The sequence below is a fragment of the Podarcis filfolensis genome, assembly GCF_964270895.1.
Source record: "Podarcis filfolensis genome assembly, chromosome: 7".
NCBI lineage: Eukaryota > Metazoa > Chordata > Lepidosauria > Squamata > Lacertidae > Podarcis > Podarcis filfolensis.
The window spans coordinates 25,271,614-25,293,044 of NC_139603.1; the positions used below are offsets into that span (position 1 = coordinate 25,271,614).

A 21,431-nucleotide genomic window follows, 5' to 3' on the forward strand; every position below is an offset into this window, starting at 1 on the left:
GGTGGTACATGACACCAGTCAAGCTTGCAAAAATATATCATTTGCCTGATAATAAGTGTTGGAAATGTAAGGAGGTTGAAGGTACATTCTTTCACCTTTGGTGGACGTGCCCAAAGATTAAGGCTTTCTGGGAAATGATTTATAATGAAATGAAAAAGGTGTTTAAGTATACCTTCTTGAAGAAACCAGAGGCTTTTCTCTTGGGCATAGTCGGCCATTTGGTGGCAAAGAAGGATAGAACTTTTTTTATGTATGCTACAACGGCAGCAAGAATACTTATAGCAAAGCACTGGAAGACGCAAGATCTACCCACTCTGGAAGAATGGCAGATGAAGTTGATTGACTGTATGGGACTGGCAGAAATGACCGGCAGAATCCGCGACCAGGGAGAAGAGTTGGCAGAAGAAGACTGGAAGAAATTTAAGGACTATTTACAGAAATATTGCAAAATTAATGAACTTTGAAAGATGCTGTGTTGAATTTATGTGGTCTCTAGCTGTTATGATAAAAAGAAATGGGATAAATATTGTTTAAGTTATAAAATTTAAAAAAGTGGATTGGAAAATAAGGTGTTAGTTAAAAGGAATGTTAAGAGATTAGGATTTGCTGGATAATCATTTTGAACTAGAAAACAAGAAGGGGAGGTATGAGGAAGTCAAAGAAACATGTTATTGAAAATTGATATTGAAATTGATTTGTTTTTAATACTTTTCTTTTTCTTGTTCTTTTTTGTTTGTATAAAATTGAAAAATCGAATAAATATTTATTAAACAAAAAAACAAAAAAAACCCAACAACCAAAGGCAAAGCCATTCATGAAAAGTGAGCAAATAGAATTCAATTCTAGCACTTTAACTATAGCCCCAAAGCACCAGAATCAATACAGGGCAATAGCAGAAAAGGGTAATCAAACCAAGGCACCTTTACATTGACCATGGCAACTGGGCTTAAAGTTGAGAGCACCCTAACTACAGTGGTACCTCGGGTTACAGACACTTCAGGTTAGGGTTAGGGTTACTTCTGGGTTTCGGCGCTTGTGCATGCGCAGAAGTGCTAAATCGTGCTTTGCACATGCGCAGAAAAGCCGAATCGCAGACGCGGCACTGCGGTTTGCGAACGGTGCAGGTTGCGAACATGCCTCCTGCACAGATCACATTCGCACCCCGAGGTTCCACTGTATTAGCATTCACCAACATCTGGCTGATATATCTTTCTGTAGGCTGGACACCATAAAATCAGAAGTACAGTGGTACCTTCAGGTTACAGACACTTCAGGTTACAGACTCCCAGAAATAGTACCTTGGGTTAAGAACTTTGCTTCAGGATGAGAACAGAAATCACGCAGCAGTGGCACGGCGACAGCGGGAGGCCCCATTAGCTAAAGTGGTGCTTCAGGTTAAGAACAGTTTCAGGTTAAGAACGGACCTCCTGTACTGTTTTTTTAGACAGTATATTTATGTGCTCAAGAACCCTTCATCTGACACCTCATGAGTAGTATGTGGTTGCCCATGCACATCATTTGTGGCAGGCTTACAGTTTGGGGGTCAGTTTGTTTTAGCTTGCTTGTTTTATCACTCTTGTCCTTTCTTTTTCTATCAGATCACAAAAACAATTTCTAGAAGAAAATCTCTGCGCTTTTCTTCTTGGACACAGAAATTTATCACAATTTTTTTTTTAAAAGAATAATGTTTTTCTCCTGGAAGCGGGAACTGTGACCCAAAAGTATTACTGTGAGTGGGTGGGATGACACTTGGAAAACCCGTAGATACATAAAGATAAATAGCATCTGTTTTGACATGTTCCTTCCTTGTTTGCACCACAGTGCAGTGGAGGAAAGTCATATGGATCTATCTCATGATCATGAAGTATGGGTAAAGGGTCATCAGCTGATTATTAAGGACAGGGGGGAAGACAACAAGCACAGTTAAGTCTGGAACATATAATGGGTAGGATACAGACTTTGCTCCTGGCAGCAAGAATATCTCCTCTGGGGATGCTTCTGCCAGTGGAAGGGACACTTTTCCCAATCACCCCTGCCCTCTCTGCAGCCCTGGCTTCACCAGCCACACTGCTCCAGAGGATTAGGAGGCTATCCAGAACTGTATGGGGATGATGCTAGAGGCTGCAAGGGGGAAAGGAATCAGCAAAACTCTGCTGGATTGAAAACCTTCTGTAGATAGTAGTTGTCTTTTCATACGCCGGCAGTGAAGTCTATATCCAGCCCAAAGAAAGCAGCAATCTGAGTTATTCTATTAAAATCCCACAAGCAAATAATTACCAATAATTTTCTGGAGGTGGTGTGTGTCTCCCCCCCCCCTCCCGGAGCTTTAAGGAATCCAAACTATCCATTCAAGAGACAACAAACAATGCAACTTTTGCAATGCAACTACGTACACCACAGGCCAATCCGTCCAAAATACTATTACTTGTATATTCTCTCTTGATTGCTTTTCAGTATCACTAGCCTTAATTCTCATTGGGTGAGGTGCATTATGTAGTCATGTTTTAAAGTCTTCTCTGCAGTGGCACCATGTTTGTGAAATTCCCTCCCCTTGAAAGCCCAGCTGGTGCCAACATTATCATTTGCTTGCCCAGGCAATTCAAATATTTTAGTTGGTAAGGAGGCAACCCTATGACAAGATGGGATGAACATCTAAGAATACAGGGGATCTCCAGTTCAGCCAGCTGACTCCCAGCTAAGCCAGGGTTAAGTCCCTAACCCCAGCTCAGCCGAATATATGCCGGTGCAATTTGCTCAGCTAAGCTCAGCCTTATGCTGGCGGAGTCAAGGCCAGTGTAAATCCTAAAAGGGGGGCATTCTGGGGGTGTGGTTGGGCAGGACTACAGAGGGAGAACTTGGGCTGCATCCTAAGCCTGTTCAGCTCAGTCACACCACCTGGAAACCTGGTAGGATACTACAGTATTTTTAATGCCAGGCTTAGGTACAACAGCAGCAGCAGCAGCCCCACTGCTGAATCAGGTTTAGATCTGGTGCACTTTATGCTGGCTTAATTTATACCGTCTTGCTTTACTCCAGCTTCTTTTGTTCCCTTAAGTGTTCTGTGGCAGCTGTTACATTTGTTTGATGAAGGGTTTAGAGTTTTTATTACTGTGCATTATACAATTTTTGTTTTATTTTATGCATTATATAGATGAAGGGCAGGCGACAAATTTTTCAAAGAAATGACTAAATATTCTAATATAGTGTTACTGATGGTTAAGTAGCTTGAGGTCCTTCTTCCTTTGCATATTATTCCATTTCCAATGTTAAGGTCAGCAACAGATTTCCATTTAAGCAAAACAACGATCCATTCAAATACCATGAGCAGCTTTCCTCACTTGTAAAAGTGATCAGGCGTCGAAAAGTTGGCAGTACCGGGTTTTGCTTTTCATTCCAGAAGCTCAGAAACGTTGTTGCCTTGGTTTCATTCAGTCTAATTCTCAGGCTGCCTTTTTTTTACCCATCAGACTGTTTAAGCAGCCAGATTGCAAACCGGGAAAACATAAAAAGTAGGAAGTAATCAGAGTCGCTGCTTTCCATCTTTGTTTCATTCCATGAGCAGAATTTTTTACCCACTCACAACACAGCTGCATCCAAAGTTGACAATTAAAAGAAAAAATGCAGAACACAACAGCTGGCGATGTTCCTTTCCACTTTTTCACTGTGTCACTATGGTATGGATTAATTTAAAGAAGTTAAAAGTTTAGTAGTGGCGTTTACATGCTACATTCTGCGTTTGGTCAGCCCTGTTGCTAAAGGACAGTCCACTCCACCACCACTGTCCCATAGCTCATCCTTGGTCATCCTGATGCCATCCAGTTGCTTTGGACAACAACTCCTTTCGGCATGGGCTAGCCGGGATCGATCCGAGTTGTAGCCCAAAACATCTAGACTACTTTGATTATTTAATTTCCACATTTAAAAACATTTCTAAGTGGCTGTCAAGTGACTGAAGCAACAACAGACTTAACTTAAAACAAAACATTACAAAAATACACAGTTACATTTACAAATGTTACGCTAATACAAAGTTACTAAAATATAGCCATCAGTATCGATTCATTTCCCTTCCTGACACACCCTGCATCTCAGCCTCTGGGTTCTTAAGTCTCTAACTCTGGACTTGCTTTTTACAGGCAGACCCAAGTTGGATGGCGCTTCCTTGGGCTGCCAACAGGTGTGTCTCATTCAGCTGCTCTCTCCACATCCAGTTTCAGGTACAGCAGGTTTGTGGAGTTTCCCAGGCCGTCCAGAGGATGGGGAAAGGCTCCCCCTCCACACACAGCTCTTTCTTCACCATCTATCTTCCTCCTCTAGCTCCTATACCCAGTAGGTATAGGGTTGCAACCTTAAGCACTTAATGATCCACTGATTTCTTATATTCCCTAAGGCAGAGGTTTTCCATCTGTGTGCCCTGGCACCCTTGGGTGATTGGGTCAGACGGAGGGCTCTCCTTCTCTCTCTCTCTTCAACTATCTTACCTGCATATCTGCAAATCTTTCTCTCTTTATCTGTCTGTCTCTTTTCTCTGGCCTGACCTGAGTCCTGCTCTTCCTCCTGCTGCTCGCACTTACACACATGCCAAAAACTGCACCTGAAAAGGGGTGGTTGTGGGCCAGAATGGGGGGCAAAGCAAAGTGGGGCCGGTACAGAACAAGGGAATCCCTGCTTAAATGTGTCCTGTAATGGAACCCCTGTGTAAATGGCTCCCACACGGTCAAGGGCACCAGCGTGGACTCAAAAAGGTTGAAAACCACTGCCCTAAGGTAAGAACTGCATGTTAAACTATCAAACACGTTTCCCAAAGGCATGTATTTTGCTTAACAAAAAAATGAAGGAGAGGAGGGAATCTCAAGGGGGAAATCAGTTAGAAGGATCTGCAGGGGAGATCAGCAAGCTTCCAATTACATTACTGCTGCCATGAGTGCTGGAAGAAAGACCTGCTCCCTGCTGCAAAGCCCATTTCCACATCTCCTAGGGGCGAGGCTCAGACTCACTTTGAACAGCTAAAAGAGGCTCCTGAGAGGCCACTGGGACATTGCTGGAATAACTCTTAAGGTAAAGGTAAAGGGACCCCTGACCATTAGGTCCAGTCGTGGCTGACTCTGGGGTTGCGGGGCTCATCTCGCTTTATTGGCCAAGGGAGCCGGCGTACAGCTTCTGGGTCATGTGGCCAGCATGACTAAGCCACTTCTGGCGAACCAGAGCAGCACACGGAAACGCCGTTTACCTTCCCACCAGAGCGGTACCTATTTATCTACTTGCACTGACATGTTTTCGAACTGCTAGGTTGGCAGAAGAGAATAACTCTTAGGTTGGGGTAATTGGCTAAAATGTTTTAAATGGTTCTAATTTTAGTTCCTCTATTTTGTTTTTGTCCAGTTGGTGTTGGTTAAATGTTTAGTTAGACTGGTTGTTGCTGTTGTTTTCTATTGATCTATTGGTTTGTTGATTGTATAGGCTATTTTGTTTTTTAATGTTTGATGTTTTGTTGTGTTTTTATATAAGCTGTAAGCTGCCCAGAGTGGCTGGGGAAGCCCAGCCAGATGGGCGGGATATAAATTAAAACAACAACAACAACAACTATTATTATTATTATTATTATTATTATTATTATTATTATTATACATTTCCAATTTCCTCACACCAAGCTCTTTCTGATCTCAAAGCCTGGTTAGGGGGAAACAATTTTAAAAAACCAGCCCTGTGTGGAAGCCAATTCCTAGGGAAATTTAACATTACAAGGCGTAAGAATGTGTTTGCTTTGTAATACGTAATTCTGCCCTCAGGTGCAACTAGTTTTCCTTGCATCATAGACTATAACTACACACTGCAAACCTTTTTATTTAAAATTTAGTAATTGTCACACTGGGTATCCTGTTAGACTGGTTAACTGTTAGTTACTCTATATAAACTTCTTCTGAGTCATCACCCATCCATAGGGCTCAAAGCAGATAACAAGAACAAAGATTTAAATATTGTACCACACTCGTTGAGATACATTTGATGTAAAATCCAGAGTTCCTGTAGCTTGTAATTTGTTAAAAAAAGAAAAAGAAAAAATGTTTGAATAATAGCAATTGCGTTTTGAGGGTTGGGGTAAACTCAGAAAGTGCTTCTCTTTCCTGACTTTGACGTAAAGGTTTTCAACATATTAAAGGCACCACACACAAACTGACAACTTGGCTATGTCACGCTCAGTAAAACCCCCAAAATTTTGGTTTCCAATTGCAATGTTTCTGCCATCAACATAAAGACAATTATGAGAAAGATTGTCAACAGAAAGTCATTTGGTACATATTACTGCATAAGGAAGGCAGCTGAAAAACTTAAAAACTGTTCCCCATGTCAGCTATGTGTTAGTCAAATGCATTATTTCTCTATGACCATTTATCTATGACTTACATTGTATGTTATTGCCCTGTAATGCGACTAGCCTTAGAAGATGTTCTGAACCAGAGATGAAAAACTCTCCCCACCCCTTAAGATCTAATAGCAGTACGATTGTTTTCAAGGGAACAACTAGTTTAGGAAGGGTCTTTATGGCATGTGCATCTCCCCTGAGAGTAATTTCACCTCCCAAATTACACCCACAAAGGGGGAATGTAGCAGGGAGGGAGTAAGCTTTGATCAGAAACTGACAGTAAATAAATTTCTCATGTGAATAGCTTGGCTGAAATTGTTTCGGCCTTCACTGTTTGATTATTAACAATTCTGAGCGGGCAGATTTCTAAACATTTGTTTTTTAGAGTTGTCAGAGCGGCAGCCTGAGAACTCTTTTCCCCTTCAAAGCTGCCGACATGGCCACTGAGGCGTTGGGTGGGAGGCAGGACTCGGCTGCCGCTGTTAAGCCAGAAGCTATGGAAGAGGAAGGCCCCAAGTCCTCACTGGACACCACTGAGAGGCAGATAGGGATGGAGGAGAAATCTGTTTAAAATGGATTCGTATATAAAGGTCGGCACGTCCAACATGATCAGGCTTTGACTACATCAGACTGCCTCTTTCACTGAGCACCTTGCTTAAGTCTGAGATGGGGTGTGGGGGTGTGAAAATCTATGCAAAATTGTATGCAAAAAATACAAACTTTATACATACCTAAGAGCCAAGTCCCATACTTTCTGCAGCATAATTTTATTAGTATACATGTGTGTTAGTATTTTTATACAGGTTTTATACACTGTTGTATGCACCTGTTTATATGCTAGTTATTTTAGGAAACCCTAAAGGGAATGCATGTATAATATGAAACATGCATGATGTTGGCATCCATCTGTCTCGAGAGACAATGGAGTGTGCCTCTGGGAGTGAAAATTACCGTATTTTTTGCTCTATAGGGCGCACCTGACCATAGGGCGCACCTAGTTTTCAGAGGGGGAAATCAAGGAAAAAAATATGACACCCCCCCCAGCTCTGGGAGCAGCGGACAGGCTGCCCGCAGCCTGTGCACTTCTCCCAGACCTTCTCCCTGCTATTGCGGGAGGTGGGGGAATTCCCCCATCTCCCACAAAAGCCCACAGGAGGGAGAAGGGACTGACTTGGCCAGTCAGTCCCTTCTCCCTCCTTGGGGAAAAGCCCCCAAGAGCGGCACACTCTTTAAAGGCTGTGCGGCTCCTGCGGGCTTTTCTAGGAGGTGGGGGAATTCCCCCACCTCGTAGAAAAGCCCACAGAAGCTGCACACCCTTTAAAGAGCGCACGGCTTTTGCGGGAGGTGGGGGAATTCCCCCATCTCCCACAAAAGCCGAGCACCCTTTAAAGAGCGTGTGGCTCCTGCGGGCTTTTCGACCGAGCCTGTGAGGCTGGCGGTGGGGGGAAGCGCTGCTTTCCCCCACTGCCAGCCTCAAAACCAGGTCGGGGAGCCGCGGGAAGGAGTCGCGCGCCTTCCCGCTGCCCCCCGAGCCTGTGGGGCTGGCGGTGGATGGAAGCGCTGCTTTCCTCCACCGCCAGCCTCAAAGACCAGACTCTCCTGGCTTCAGCGAAAGCAACGCAAAGCCTCCGGAGCACAGGCTTCGGAGGCTTTGCGTTGCTATCGCTGAAGCCAGGGAGCCTGCATTCGCTCCATAGGACGCACACACATTTCCCCTTAATTTTTGGAGGGGAAAAAGTGCGTCCTATAGAGCGAAAAATATGGTAGTATAATTCTCCTCATCCTGAGCCACTCATCCCTCATCCCAGTGGATCTCACCATAGGATTGTCCCCTTAGTGGAGAGTAGGAAAAATTATATCATTGCTCTAGTCTAAAGCTCTAGTCTATCTATTGCTCCATTCGTGGACATCAGTTAAATATTATTATTTGTCTCACAGGTACACCTACATTACAAATGTAAACTATTGTCCATATGGGATTCCTAAGAGAAAAGCTAGTTTCTGGAGACTGCTGAAAATGTTTTTTATCCTTAGCCCATTGGGGGAGTTATAATAGTTAAAACAGAACTGAAACTGTTTTAAAATATATAGTGTATACACAGCCAGTCTTTTACAGCTAGATTAATGTATACAACTGCAGAAACCTGAATCAATCTTAAGAGTCACGACTTTGGTAGTCTATTCAGCTAGTACTGCATGCTTAAATGTTTTTAACTAATACTGAAGCATTTGCCAATGGACTAGAGTAGATATGAGCTGAAACAAGTATTTCAAATAATTCATATCACCTAGCCTTGATCCAGAGATATGTGTACTGTCTGCACACTACTTTCTGCATGCTGCTTTATAGATCTAGTCTCTGAAACTTTTGGCATTTAAAAAACAACCCCTGAACTCTTCAGATTCAGTGAAAATGAAGTTGTCTTGAACCACAGGTTGGATTCTGACTAACAGTGAAATCCTATACATGTCCATTCAGAAGTAAGTCTAGTTGGGTGGCAATGACTCCCAAGCGATGTTAGGATCACAGTCAAATAATTAATTCAACTTGGAAAAGTTGTCAAACTGTGTACACTTTCAGGAACAGAGTTTTAAAAATCAAATTGTTAATGAAATCAAAGGACAAATCCCTAAACTATCAACAACATCATTCTGCATTTGCCAAGTATTCCTATATGCTATTCCTGTTGTGGAGAAGATTTACAACATTGCGCACCTCCATCTGTCATATTGTTATACACTGAATGAAAAACACTGTCCCAGAACTGCCCTCAGAAATATGTGTGCTGTGTTGCCAGTAAGCTCAACTCCCTTCTAATGGATACGGTATTTATCACTGTTTGGCCACAGACCTCCAGAACCAGCATTTGCTGCATGGAGATATGAAGTGAAGCATAAACTTTCTTTCCCCATTTGTCTGAGAAAAGGAGGATATGTAGAACAGTTCAGGTCCCAGCTTGCAGAAAACAAAAGGAGGAATTTGTCGCTCAGGTTCAGTTTTTGATTGGTAAATGCCTACAAATAATTACACTCTTCATGCCCGGGTGGCTAGATGCTCTTTAACCAAGCTCCTCTGTCCACTTTTCCTCTTCTTAAATAATCTACCTGAAAACAAGTACCGTATTTTTTGCTCTATAAGACTCACTTTTTCCCTCCTAAAAAGTAAGGGGAAATGTGTGTGCGTCTTATGGAGCGAATGCAGGCTGTGCGGCTATCCCAGAAGCCAGAACAGCAAGAGGGATTGCTGCTTTCACTGCGCAGCGATCCCTCTTGCTGTTCTGGCTTCTGAGATTCAGAATAATTTTTTTCTTGTTTTCCTCCTCCAAAAACTAGGTGCGTCTTGTGGTCTGGTGCGTCTTATAGAGCGAAAAATACGGTATTTGCTTTCAAGAGTCACTTGCATTAAGCTGGAATCAGCTGTTTTGAAACAGCATGCATACCGTTGTTCCCATTGCAAACAAAACACTTTCTTCTTCAATAAGAAAGGTTCATTGTCTGGTCAAATCCACCAGAATGAACCCACTATAAGCAATGTGTTTTCCAACCACTGAGATGAATTCAAGAAAAACAACAACAACATTCGTGCCTTTTGAAACAAGACCTCAGGCCTAGGTCTCCTCTGCTGTATGCCAGTGTTAAACCTATCACAGTCCTAATCATACCTGACAGTTATCTTTAAAACCTTATACAATTCACCTCTGAAATAAAATCTGATAATAATAACCAATAATAGTATCATTCTGTTATTTTTGTACTGCTTTCGTTGTTCCTATTACATTTAGTAGCTCACCTTGAGATACGCAGAAGGCGATTAATAAATAATGATAAGAGGAAGATAACACTGCAAAAGGCACCTGTATTTTCTTGAATTGTTAAAACACTTTCAAATGCATTGCAGGACTGCCCAACTTCAGATACAGGGTTCAAATGAAGAGTGTATTAAAATATATATTCAGCAGTCCCACAGATTGTGTGCAATTATCTAGCTACAATCTAAGATGGGGGAAAAGAAGAGGGGGAAACTGATGTTACGGCTGCCGTTTCTGAAGGGTTTCTGGTACTCTGTGACCACTGACATTTAGGAGACTGGAACTGCGTGCGTCAGTGACTAGAAAGCACAACAGAAAGTTGGAGAGCACATTAGGCAGTCAGTCAACTGGAACAAAAAGAGAACTACAGTTTAGTAACAGCGGAATAAAAGCATGTAAAAACAGGCCAAACATAAAAGTCAGCAGGATCAGCGTATGACTCTAAAAGGCACTTTTCCATCAGAGAGATTCTCTCTCCCCCCCCCACACACACCCATGAGCACATCCAAACACGGCCGTTGCTTATAAAAATGCATGTCTTTGTTAAAAGCCTAATTCCCTTTGATCAGAATAAGCCAGCTTTCCCCAACATGGTGCCCTCCAGATGTTTTTTGGACCACAAAATGTGGCAGCCAGAATAGACAGTTTACTTGCTGGAGATGAAAAAATGGGATTGACTGCCACCAGCCTTTAAAGCTCCACACTGGCATAGAGTTTGCTACTGCGCCCAGTTCTATATAAAGCCCTACACAGCCAGGGAAGGGGAGCAAATGTTTGAATGGAGTACCTCTCCATTACCTGCTGACCCGTGCTGATCTGTGGGAGAGGATCTGCTTGTAGTTCCATTGACAGCTGCAGTTTACTGTCTGGCAGAGCAGGTCCCTTTTCTACTATGGCTGGACCTCCCCACTGGATGTGGAACTCCCTACCACTGAAGATATGTACCTGTCCCCAACATTATCTAAGTTAAAACACATTACTATTTTTTTCCTTCAAGGCTTTGGAGATGGCCAGTTTAAAAACTGGGCTTCCCCATCACACTCCCAGGCTGCAGCTTATGGTATCTATTGGTTCCATGCCTTTTGCGTGATATTGCTGTGGTGTCAATGAATTGTTAATATCAATAAACTGTTTGTGTACTGCTGCGCTGGGAAACTTTGGACTGAACTGCAAAGGTTATGAATAATATATAAATACAGTGGTACCTCAGGTTACAGACTCCACTAACCCAGAAATAGTACCTTGGGTTAAGAACTTTGCTTCAGGATGAGAACAGGAATTGTGCTCCGGTGGCAGTGGGAGGCCCCATTAGCTAAAGTGGTGTTTCAGGTTAAGAACATACCTCCAGAACGAATTAAGTTCTTAACCCGAGGTACCACTGTAATACGACTTGCATCAACTGCAGCCACCATGGCAAATGATCAGGGATCATGGGAGTTGTGGACCAAGACATGTGAAACAGACTGGGGGGAAATCCAAACCATGCAGAATGACCCACCTAGAGAGGTTACAAAGATGTACAGTATTCTACTCTACTCTACTCTACTCTATTCTTTCATTCATTTAATTTCTATACTGCCCTTCATCTGAGGATCACAGGGCAGTTTACAATATAAAAACACCAAAAAATGCACAACATAGTAACAGAAACAATAACAATAATTTCTATATAGAGTTGTAGCGCTGTCTGCAGAATGAAGCATTTCAACAGCTTTCCAATGAGTTTTGGAGGTGCTGAAAGGTCACCTCGAAAGAAATGGCACAATCATCAGGAAACAAAAGATGTAGGGCCAGTTGTGGATCCAGGCTGCAGGTGTCCCAAACTTCTAGCTGCTGTGTATCTACACTATAGTGGTACCTTGGTTGTCGAACTTAATCAATTCTGGGAGTCCGTTCGATTCCAGGAGTCCGTTCGACTCCCAGAACCATTTGAAAACCAAGGGGCGGCTTCTGATGGGCTGCAGGAGCTTCCTGCACTCAATCGGAAGCCGCAGAAGTTGCGTCGGACATTCGGCTTCCAAAAAACCTTCGCAAACAGGAATACAGTGGTACCTCGGGTTAAGTACTTAATTCGTTCCGAGGGCCATTCTTAACCTGAAACGGTTCTTAACCTGAAGCACCACTTTAGTTAATGGGGCCTCTTGCTGCTGCCGCGCTGCCGGAGCACGATTTCTGTTCTCATCCTGAAGCAAAGTTCTTAACCCGAGGTAATATTTCTGGGTTAGTGGAGTCTGTCACCTGAGGCGTATGTAACCTGAAGCGTATGTAACCCGAGGTACCACTGTACTCATTTCCGGGTTTGCGGCATTGGGGATTTGTTCAGGAGCCAAGCTGTTCAAGAACCAAGGTACCACTGTACTATCTTCAAGTGGTTTACTAGTCACACTTTCTTCCCAGGAAACCTTGGAAGCAGTGATGTGGGATTTCTGGAAAACTTTTGAATAGGGTTTTTTTACCCACCGTACATAAATGTATAGGAAATCTTCCGGTGTTCTGGAGAATAATCTAATTTAGCAAGTGGAAGCTGCCAGACTTTTCTTAAACCATACATTGTTCCTAACAAAACATACAAAACTGAAAATTTTCTATGGAAAAGCCCCACATCGCTGTTAGGAAACTGCAGTTTGAAAGGATCTTTAACATTCTTCACCAACCTACAATTCCCAGAACTATTTTTTGGGGGGGAAACCTCACCTAAATTCCTGTAGATATATCTCCTCAACATGCCAAAATTCTATTCCAAAGACAGAATAGATGGTGGCTCTGGACACAGTATAAATGTTGGCTTTGTTGCCTAACTTATTCCACCAAGTTGTTGCTTGGTAAAATAACTTTGCATTCACCAAAGTGCTACAGAAAGCAAACAAGTGCTCCACCAAAATCTGTAGAGGGCTTCTATTCAGTGTTCCGGCCAATCCATTCCATCCCCTGTTCCAGCTTTTACACACACACCCCCCAACAGTTGGCCAACAGTTCTCTTTGGGCTTCTTCCCACCTGAGTTGTTTTAAGTTTGCAAGCCTTAGGGGTTCCTGCAAACCAGCTGGCATTGTCCTCTTGTGCATGGATGATGCTATTTAAGGAGAAGTTAAAGAACTGAGATGACTATCAGTAGATAAAAAAGATACCCCAATGAGATCTGAAACCAATACAAATAACCAACACTGTCTTGTGGGTTTCCCATAGGAATCTGGCTTGTCGCTGTGTGAAAAGTAATGGACTCGACATGCCTTTTGTTTGATTTGGCAGGGCTGTTTGCTCACTAAAAGGTAAAGGGACCCCTGACCATTAGGTCCAGTAGTGGCCGATTCTGGGGTTGCGGCGCTCATCTTGCTTTACTGGCCGAGGGAGCCGGCGTACAGCTTCCGGGTCATGTGGCCAGCATGACGAAGCCGCTTCTGGCAAAGCAGAGCAGCGCACGGAAACGCCGTTTACCTTCCCGCCAGAGCGGTACCTATTTATCCACTTGCACTTTGACGTGCTTTCGAACTGCTAGGTTGGCAGGAGCTGGGACTGAACAACGGGAGCTCACCCCGCTGCAGGGATTCGAACCGCCGACCTTCTGATCGGCAAGTCCTAGGCTCTGTGGTTTAACCCACACTGAAACCTAAGTAAAGTATTAGGTAGTGAGCATGCAGGTATCTTCTAGCTAATATCTTCCAGCTAAGAAATGCAGGCAAAAACAAGGGAGTCCCCCGCCCCCATGTAACAGGCTACTAATACAAATGTAGACTTGTCACTTAACTGCATAAATATGCTTAAATGTATTTCTCTGTTGGTTTTAAGGTTACTTCCCCACCCCCCTTTGGAACACCTCAAACCCTTATGAAGAGCCACATGCTGGGCTCTGAAGAGCAGCACTCTGAGAGTTGCCGACATGCCGTATACTCAAGCATCTCCACACTTCAGTTGCAGAGGAAAGTGCCTTCCAAGAAAAATACCAGTTTGCCCAAAGGTAATCACCTTTCAGATCAAGTCAGATTCGTAATTCATGAACAGCTCGTCTGCTTTCATCATTTCAAAAGAAAGTCATTCTTTATTATAATCATATTTGGGGGTAGGGGGAGGTGGTAGACACTGGAAATTAAAACGAAACTGTCCGGTTGGGAAACGTACATTTACTGAATACAGGGAAAGCTACATATTAGTGCCTTGCAGTCCATATTAAGTTTCTACTGTGATTTATGTCTTGTTTGCAAGAGCAATACTGCGGTATTATAACTGGCATGCAAATCATTTGTGTTCTCGTGTGCCACCCAGAAAGTGAGTCACATGTTTCTCTTTCCTCTGGTGAATAATAACCAGTTTGGGGTGGAAGGAAGAATAAAAAGAAGAACTGCTCTCTAGGAGAAAAACACTTCCAAAATATAGAGTTGAGGCATACTAAGTATAGCAGTTCTGGATACGTTTAATTTAAAGGATGTTCTTTGTTCCAGAATACATCAAGCTTCCTTGAATAAAGGGAGTTTATTTTGAAAGAAGGCATTTATTTCAAAACTAGGGCACAGTCCAACATGCATATATGTGTATCACTTGATTACTGTGCATCTGATGGCTGGCAGCTAAATGTGCGAACCAGAGAGAATTGTGTTTGAGGTGATGTGAGGAGACAGGGGAGTTTCCTCTGTGATGGCCTCTTCACACATAAGAGTCACCACTTGATGTGGCAGAGCACATACATGCATCCTGATCCTAAATATGTGCACCAGCTTGTCTTCCTGCAAATACATGGAACATCTCTAAAGAACGTGCATCCCATTAAGAGCTGTGAAGTTGCACTGAAGGCAATGTCCATCTGTTTGCCCTAAGTTCTGCTAAGAGGTACAAAATATGGTATTAGGTTGCTGGCACTGAAACAATCTATTGAGGTAAAAACTAAGGTGGCACATCCATTAGCAACAAGAGGTGGAGAGAAGATGTTGTGCAGGTCCACAAGAAAAAACAGCAGAGATTAAAAAATGGATTTTCCTTCCTTTCCAAATATTTTGGTGTGAAGGCAGCCTTGTGAGTAACATGGAAGCTTACTATTCTCTACACAGTTGGATGAATAAAATAGGTCAATGTTAGGTTCTACTCTGTTTTAAAATGATTTATATTTCTTTTTTTATAATAATAGGAGACATTTGCAGAGCATATATCTTTGTCTCTCCCAACAACAGAAAAAGGGGGTATATACTATTAACATGGCTTGACTTTTTATGAAGCGTAAGTTCATGAACAAAGCAAGCCCACCCTTTGGTCTCAGTCTCATACACAAAAGTTACCCTTCCTTTACCTCTGTGTTTCTAGTTTTACTTTGTCTACAACTCCACTGTTTCAACCATGAGGACACCTCACTAGTGTCTGCAGCCCAACCCACCAGTTGGGAATCACTGGTTTAATCTAATGATGCAAAAAGATGAGACATACTGGTTAAAACAATTATGTACACAGTGATGCTTGTTCGAGACGGAAAAGGATTAGGGTACATTGTTAAAGACAGGTGAAAAGACAGCATATGATCTTCATATGGCAGAGTTCACCCTTCCAGAACACTTCCACTTTCTCTGCCATCACTAATTTCTATACGCAGATTTCAATTTCTTTAAGAACCGCACTCAATCACAACAAAAGCCCTACACTTTCCAAGAACTGGTCGCAAAAGAAAACCTATTTGCAGATTTCCTAAAAGGTGTTCATTTCTTCTTTCCCCTTCAAAGAACTCTAGAGAATATTTTTTTAGAAGAAAATAAACAAAAAACTTATTTCGTTATATCAGCTGCTATAAATATATATGTAAATATATCTGCTTTACTTCTTGTAAAAACTTTACCCAGCAATACAAGTGTCACCTGCTTAACCTGATTGTGTACCATATGCAAAGACATCCATGTAGAATTTCATTTTTCTCCCAAACAGAAAGATAAACAGAAACAATGGAAGTGTCGTGAGGGGTACCTGCAAGGGTTGTGGCGCGCATGCAAACAAACACACACACACACACACTTGTGCAAGCCGTAGTCTAAAATAAACAAGGTGCAGATAATGAGGGTTCCACTGTGCTATGTAATCATAATACAGTTTCAGTAGCATTTTTCCTCTTCAAGCACAACCAAGAAGTAGGCCACACATGACGTGAATTAGCTTCCCCCTCATCATTAGTTTTCCTCTCTCATGCTTAAACTGTGACCTCATTTTACCAGCAAATTTCACACAACCTATGAATGACATCAGCGATTAAACCTTGATTGAAACAAGATGGGGAGTTCTCACTGTAACCTGAGAGAGAAAAGCGCAACACGGTCACTGACAGGCTAGAGAGATTTATGGGAACTTTATCACTGCTGAAACACCTCAGTTTTTAAACATCTACTTTCAACACGGCAACTGACTTTTAAAGTCTGGCGCACTGGAGATAGGAATGATACAGTGTAGGTCCTCTTCTATCGAACACCTGGCAGGTCTATGGTAAGCGGTTATCACATTTTGGACCAGGACGAGCAAATTGCCAGAAACAATTAAGTACTGGAGTCCGTGAATTCTACTGGCGCTTGGAAAACAGCTAGCCAGGCAAGCTAGCTTTGACCCCCATTGCAAGCGCATAGGTAAGGTGTAATATTGAAATAGTGGAAACGAATGCATTTGATAATGGAAACACAGAGAAAAACGTACCCAGCCTCCATTGTCTTGGATCCAGTTGTCCAGGTGCCTGTTCAGGTAGTCAGTCATCCACACTGTGATATTGTCCACAAGGGGCGACATCTCCCGGCTGACGCTCTCCACGCACATCATGCCACCGAACTCAAAGAACGCCACAATCCTCCCCCAGTTCACCCCGTCTCGGAAGAGCTCTTCAACAACTGCCGCAAAGCGAGCTCTGGCAGTGACCGGGGTCAAGTGCAGCTGTCCAGACATCTGAGCAAAGTCCCTCCTGTAACGCCGCGAAAACTCGTCCCCGGCTTGACGCAAAGTTGCGTGGACAACCTGTGGCACAGGGTGCGGTCCGCCAGCCAGGGCGACGTTCCTTACAGGCAGGTCGGAAGGATGAGATGCCAGCCTAGCAAGGTTAGGGAAGGTCTCTGCAGCAGCAGGATCTGGAGGAGGAGGAGGAGAAGGAAGGTCTTCTCTGTCTTCACTGGCAACCCAGTCATATCCTTTCTGTGACAGCTTGTAATGGATGTACGTCTGCACTATCTCTCTTGTGTCGTAACCTCTTATCCCAGTCTGAGCCATCATTTATAGCAAGGAGTAGGGGAAAGGAGGGGGAAAATATATGCAGAAGCGGATGGAGTGTCCCCCCTCCCGCCCCCCCCAAAATAAAGCAGCCAGTAATAGTAAGTGCCAGTGTTTATATATAATCCAGTTGTTTTATTCTATGCAGTTCCATTGGTTGAGGTATGGGGGAGTCCTCAGGGTCTCAAAGGTATTTCCGCCTTCCCAGTGTTTCCCTCCTCAGTTTGCGATGCACGGATTTAAAATGCAGCCAGTACTGTATTCCACATGTAATATTTATTATGAAGCGTATTTGCAGAGGCGTTCCGTCCTCTGTGTTGAAATGCATCTGAAATAAGAAAATCAGATGCTTATTCAAAGTCAGGTGCATTTCCACACACACACACACACCCCTCCTACATGCTGCTATAGACTAGGACATGAATGAAGGAGACTGCTGGGCACACATTCCAAACAAAAAAAAAAACCCTCCTGACATCCAATATGTGATTTACTAAAGCAGAGCAACCTCTAATGCAAATTCATGCAAAGCACTTTCAACTAAAGACCCTCAACCAGTGCTTAAAGGGAACCAACCACCACCACCACCATGAAATGAAATAAAGTTACCCAAAGCAAATTGCCTGTGGAAAAAAAGCAAACACAAAACACTTACTTGAAATAAATCTACTTTTCTGTCAAGTTTCCTTGCAGGGAAAAATAAATAAATAAATCCAAACAGTCGCAGGTCCTCTACAAAAATGAAATGCAGTAGTTTCCCACCAAAAAGTGGGGTGGGGGGGGGGGAGAAAAAGAATAAGGGAAGAGTGTGGAAGATCTTCAGATACCGTTGAGTTGCTATGATTTCCAGAAAGACTCACAAGGCTCCCGTTTGAATGACATTTCCAAAGCTATGCCCCAAGTCTCAGCAATCCCTGCCGCTGAACTTCAGGAAAAGCCCCAGGACGAAAACGAGGAAATTTCTGAAAAGCATCATAAAAAAACACACCTCATGTTTAAATCCCTGCTGTTTAGATTTCTTTAAAAATAAATGTTTCATTCAGACGCGGGTCTCCCTCCACTTAGATGCCACACGCGCGCGCGCGCAAATCTGGAATGAACCACCTTTTCTACTGCTAAACTCCGGATGGGGAGAGGAAAATACAGTACCCCCCACCATTAAAAAAAACAGCACAGGTTTTTTTGTGTTGCGCGCGTGTGTGTAATATATAGGGAGAGGAGGAAGAGATCCCAGGAGGCAAAGGGGCGTGTCTCAGAGGTATTAATTGGTCCTGGCCGCCACCCCCCACTGCCCTTGCTACCCCGGGCAGCCGCGCAATGCTTCCCAGTCACGAGGCGCCTCCTCCTTCTCCAGCCCGGGCTGCAGATTGGATGCGCTGGCTGAGCTGCGTTCGGCTCGGCGCTCCGGCGGCTGTTGGGGAGGTCCCGGGGGCAGGGGAAGCGCACTCGATGCAGGAGCCCAAGGGGGCGGAGAGTCGAGGCGAGCCGCTCTCACGCTCCGGGGCTCAGCAAATGGGGCGGCTTCCTTCTGGCCCCACCTCGCCGTTCATTCAAGAAAAGGGGGGGAAGAGAGAGAGAGAGAGAGAGAGAGAGAGAGAGAGAGAAGAAACAAACAAACCCATTTTTCTCCTTGTGTTTGCACTCGCTCGCCTTGCTCGCCTCCTCCGTCTTGCGTCTTGCTTTTGCACCCGCAATTTCGGGGCGTCTGAGGGTGGGTGGTCCGCGGTGAGGGGAAAGGCGGCAAACCTGCTTTTCCCCCGCGCGCACTCTCTGGAGGTTTTTCCTTTCTTTCCTCCTTCCCCGCCATTCATTTTTCTTCTTTTGTTTTCATGGGCTTCTTTTTAAATTTTAGGTTATTCAGCGGCTCGTCCCGTGCTCTTAAGGCGCCGTTAAGAGCCATTTTGTGAGAGAAAAGGGGCTTCTAAGCACTTTTTTCCCCTACTGAAGGGGGGGGGGAAGCGCCTTGCAATAAAACTCGTTTACAGATGGGGAAACTGAGGCTACACAGAGTGCCCATGCATGAGGTGGAACTGAACAAAAATAATAATATAAAATTTAGCGTTGTGAAAAGCGCTGACCCGCGGGCAGAAGGGAAACAGGATGGCGTGCCCTTTTCTTCCCCTTATTTTTTTTTGGGGGGGGAGGGAAGGACGCGAAACTGGATTTCTCCTTTCTGCCTTGGTTTAGGGGAATTTGTGCATAAAAAAGAGGGACGGTTTTTTCAGTCCGCCCACGGCCCGGGAAAATGCTTCGAGGCAGAAGCAGGGCCGATTTTAAAAGCAACCGCGTCACCTACAGTTTCATTCTGCAAGATCTCATGCCGCGGGGGGCGAGCAGGCAACTTGCCCGGGGGTTTTAGCCTGTTTCCCGCCAAGAGCCTTCGGGCACCCCCCCCCCCGGCTCCCCATGTAGAATTGAGAACTGGGTTTTTAAAAAAATAAAAGAAAAACTTCCCTCTTAGGTGGTCAAAATTGAAGGGACCACCAGGCCATTCCTTGCCCGGGTGATGCGTGTCTGAGGGAGGCTTATAAGTCGTGGCGTGTGGGGGTATTTAAAACGAAAAAGAAAGGGGGGGCTTACACTTTTGGCGGCAAACTCCCATCGATATCCCCACCCCCACCTTGCAACTTGGGCGGCTCCACGCGAGCTTGTGGAGCATTTTCCGCGCTCTGCATCCTGACGATGATTTATTCCCGCCTTCTCTCGAAGGCGCCACCCGAGGGCTCTTGGCGCGCTGGGGAAGGGAAGGGAAGCGGCTCCAAAGTCCCGTCCCCTTCCTCATCCGGCGTCAGGGGAAGGTTGAGAGTCGGCTGCGTGGCCTCGTTTACCCGCTTTCTGCCTTTTAAGACTTTATTTTGGCTTCGGTTTTGCCTGGTCTGTTCGCATCATGCCTTCATTTTTTTTGCAACATGCAAAACGCCCGTTTTCAAAACACCTCAGTTCTCAGGACTTAACACCCTCCAACATTTCTCCAATGAAAATAGGGACACCGTATTCTTCTTCTTCTACTATTATTATTATTATTATTATTATTATTATTAGTTTTTTTGAGTAGGAACGTTAAAACTAAATAATAATAATTATTATTTTCTGGTGCGTCTGGAACAAATTTCTGAGCCAGAAATCCACCTACATCTTTAATTAATGAGTTTCTAATCCAGATCATTGTCTGCTTGAGTATTAATCACATTTTACATTTAGCCACTGCTTGGGGGTGGAGGTTATGTGCAGCTGGGCTCACAAGAAATAAAACAAACTTCATGGTGAGTTCCCCTATTTCCCCCCAGAAAAAGCACCAACTACTACTACAACTATTATTATTATTATTATTATCATTATTATTATTATTTTCCATCTGACTGGGTTGCCCCAGTCACTGGGCAGCTTCCAACATATATAAAAACATAATTAAACATTTAAAAACTTCCCTATACAGGGCTGCCTTCAGACTGGTCTGGGGTCACATAACTCCATACCCGGCCTAAAACATCTCTGGATACCATATTGTCTTACATTGAACGTAACCAAAAGGCTTTATAATCTGAGCAACAAAAAAGAGAGACATTGCACGTTCTTTTGTAATTTGTGAAAATATTTAATCAAAATTATTTAATTTAAAATAGGGACAACCTACCATAACCTCCAACAAACCTTTGATGAAAAGAGGGGCACCTTAAGGAAAAGCGAGACATTCCGGGATCAAATCAGAAACTGGGACAAGCTTCTGTAAATCCAGGACTGTCCCTGGAAAATAGGGACACTTGGAGGGTCTGAGGACTTCACCACCACTACATATTGCTGGCTCCCCAATTCCTCGGGTCTATTCTGCTGCAGGATGCCTCATTTGGCTTGCTCTATTTTTAATAGAAGCATCATTTATATTCTATGGAAGTTGCCTTTTTGAGGGCTTTTGACCTAGAAGGCAAGCTGAAAGTCATGTGTTTTAAATGTGTGTGCTTTAAATGTATGTTGTGAATCTGTAATATCAAAAGCTTGCTGCATTAAGCAAATTTTTGAGCCATTTGGTCCAGTAATATGCTTAGAAGTA

At 43.7% G+C, this 21,431-nt stretch overlaps 1 protein-coding gene across 5 annotated transcripts in view; it reads right to left on the reverse strand.

Annotated features, from left to right (window-relative positions):
- The window catches only part of BCL2 (BCL2 apoptosis regulator), a 194,193-nt gene extending 175,400 nt beyond the window's left edge, over positions 1-18,793 (reverse strand). The window contains exons 1-3 of one of the 5 annotated variants that reach the window (XM_083623923.1): positions 18,685-18,793; positions 18,039-18,345; positions 16,823-17,711 (exon numbers count right to left, since the gene is read on the reverse strand). In XM_083623923.1, coding sequence (XP_083480049.1) covers positions 16,823-17,386 — 564 coding nt within the window. In that variant the 5' untranslated portion in view covers positions 17,387-17,711; positions 18,039-18,345; positions 18,685-18,793. The other 4 variants (XM_083623925.1, XM_083623922.1, XM_083623924.1 and 1 more) reach the window with 4 other exon arrangements.
- Between the last annotated feature and the right edge of the window lie 2,638 nt (positions 18,794-21,431).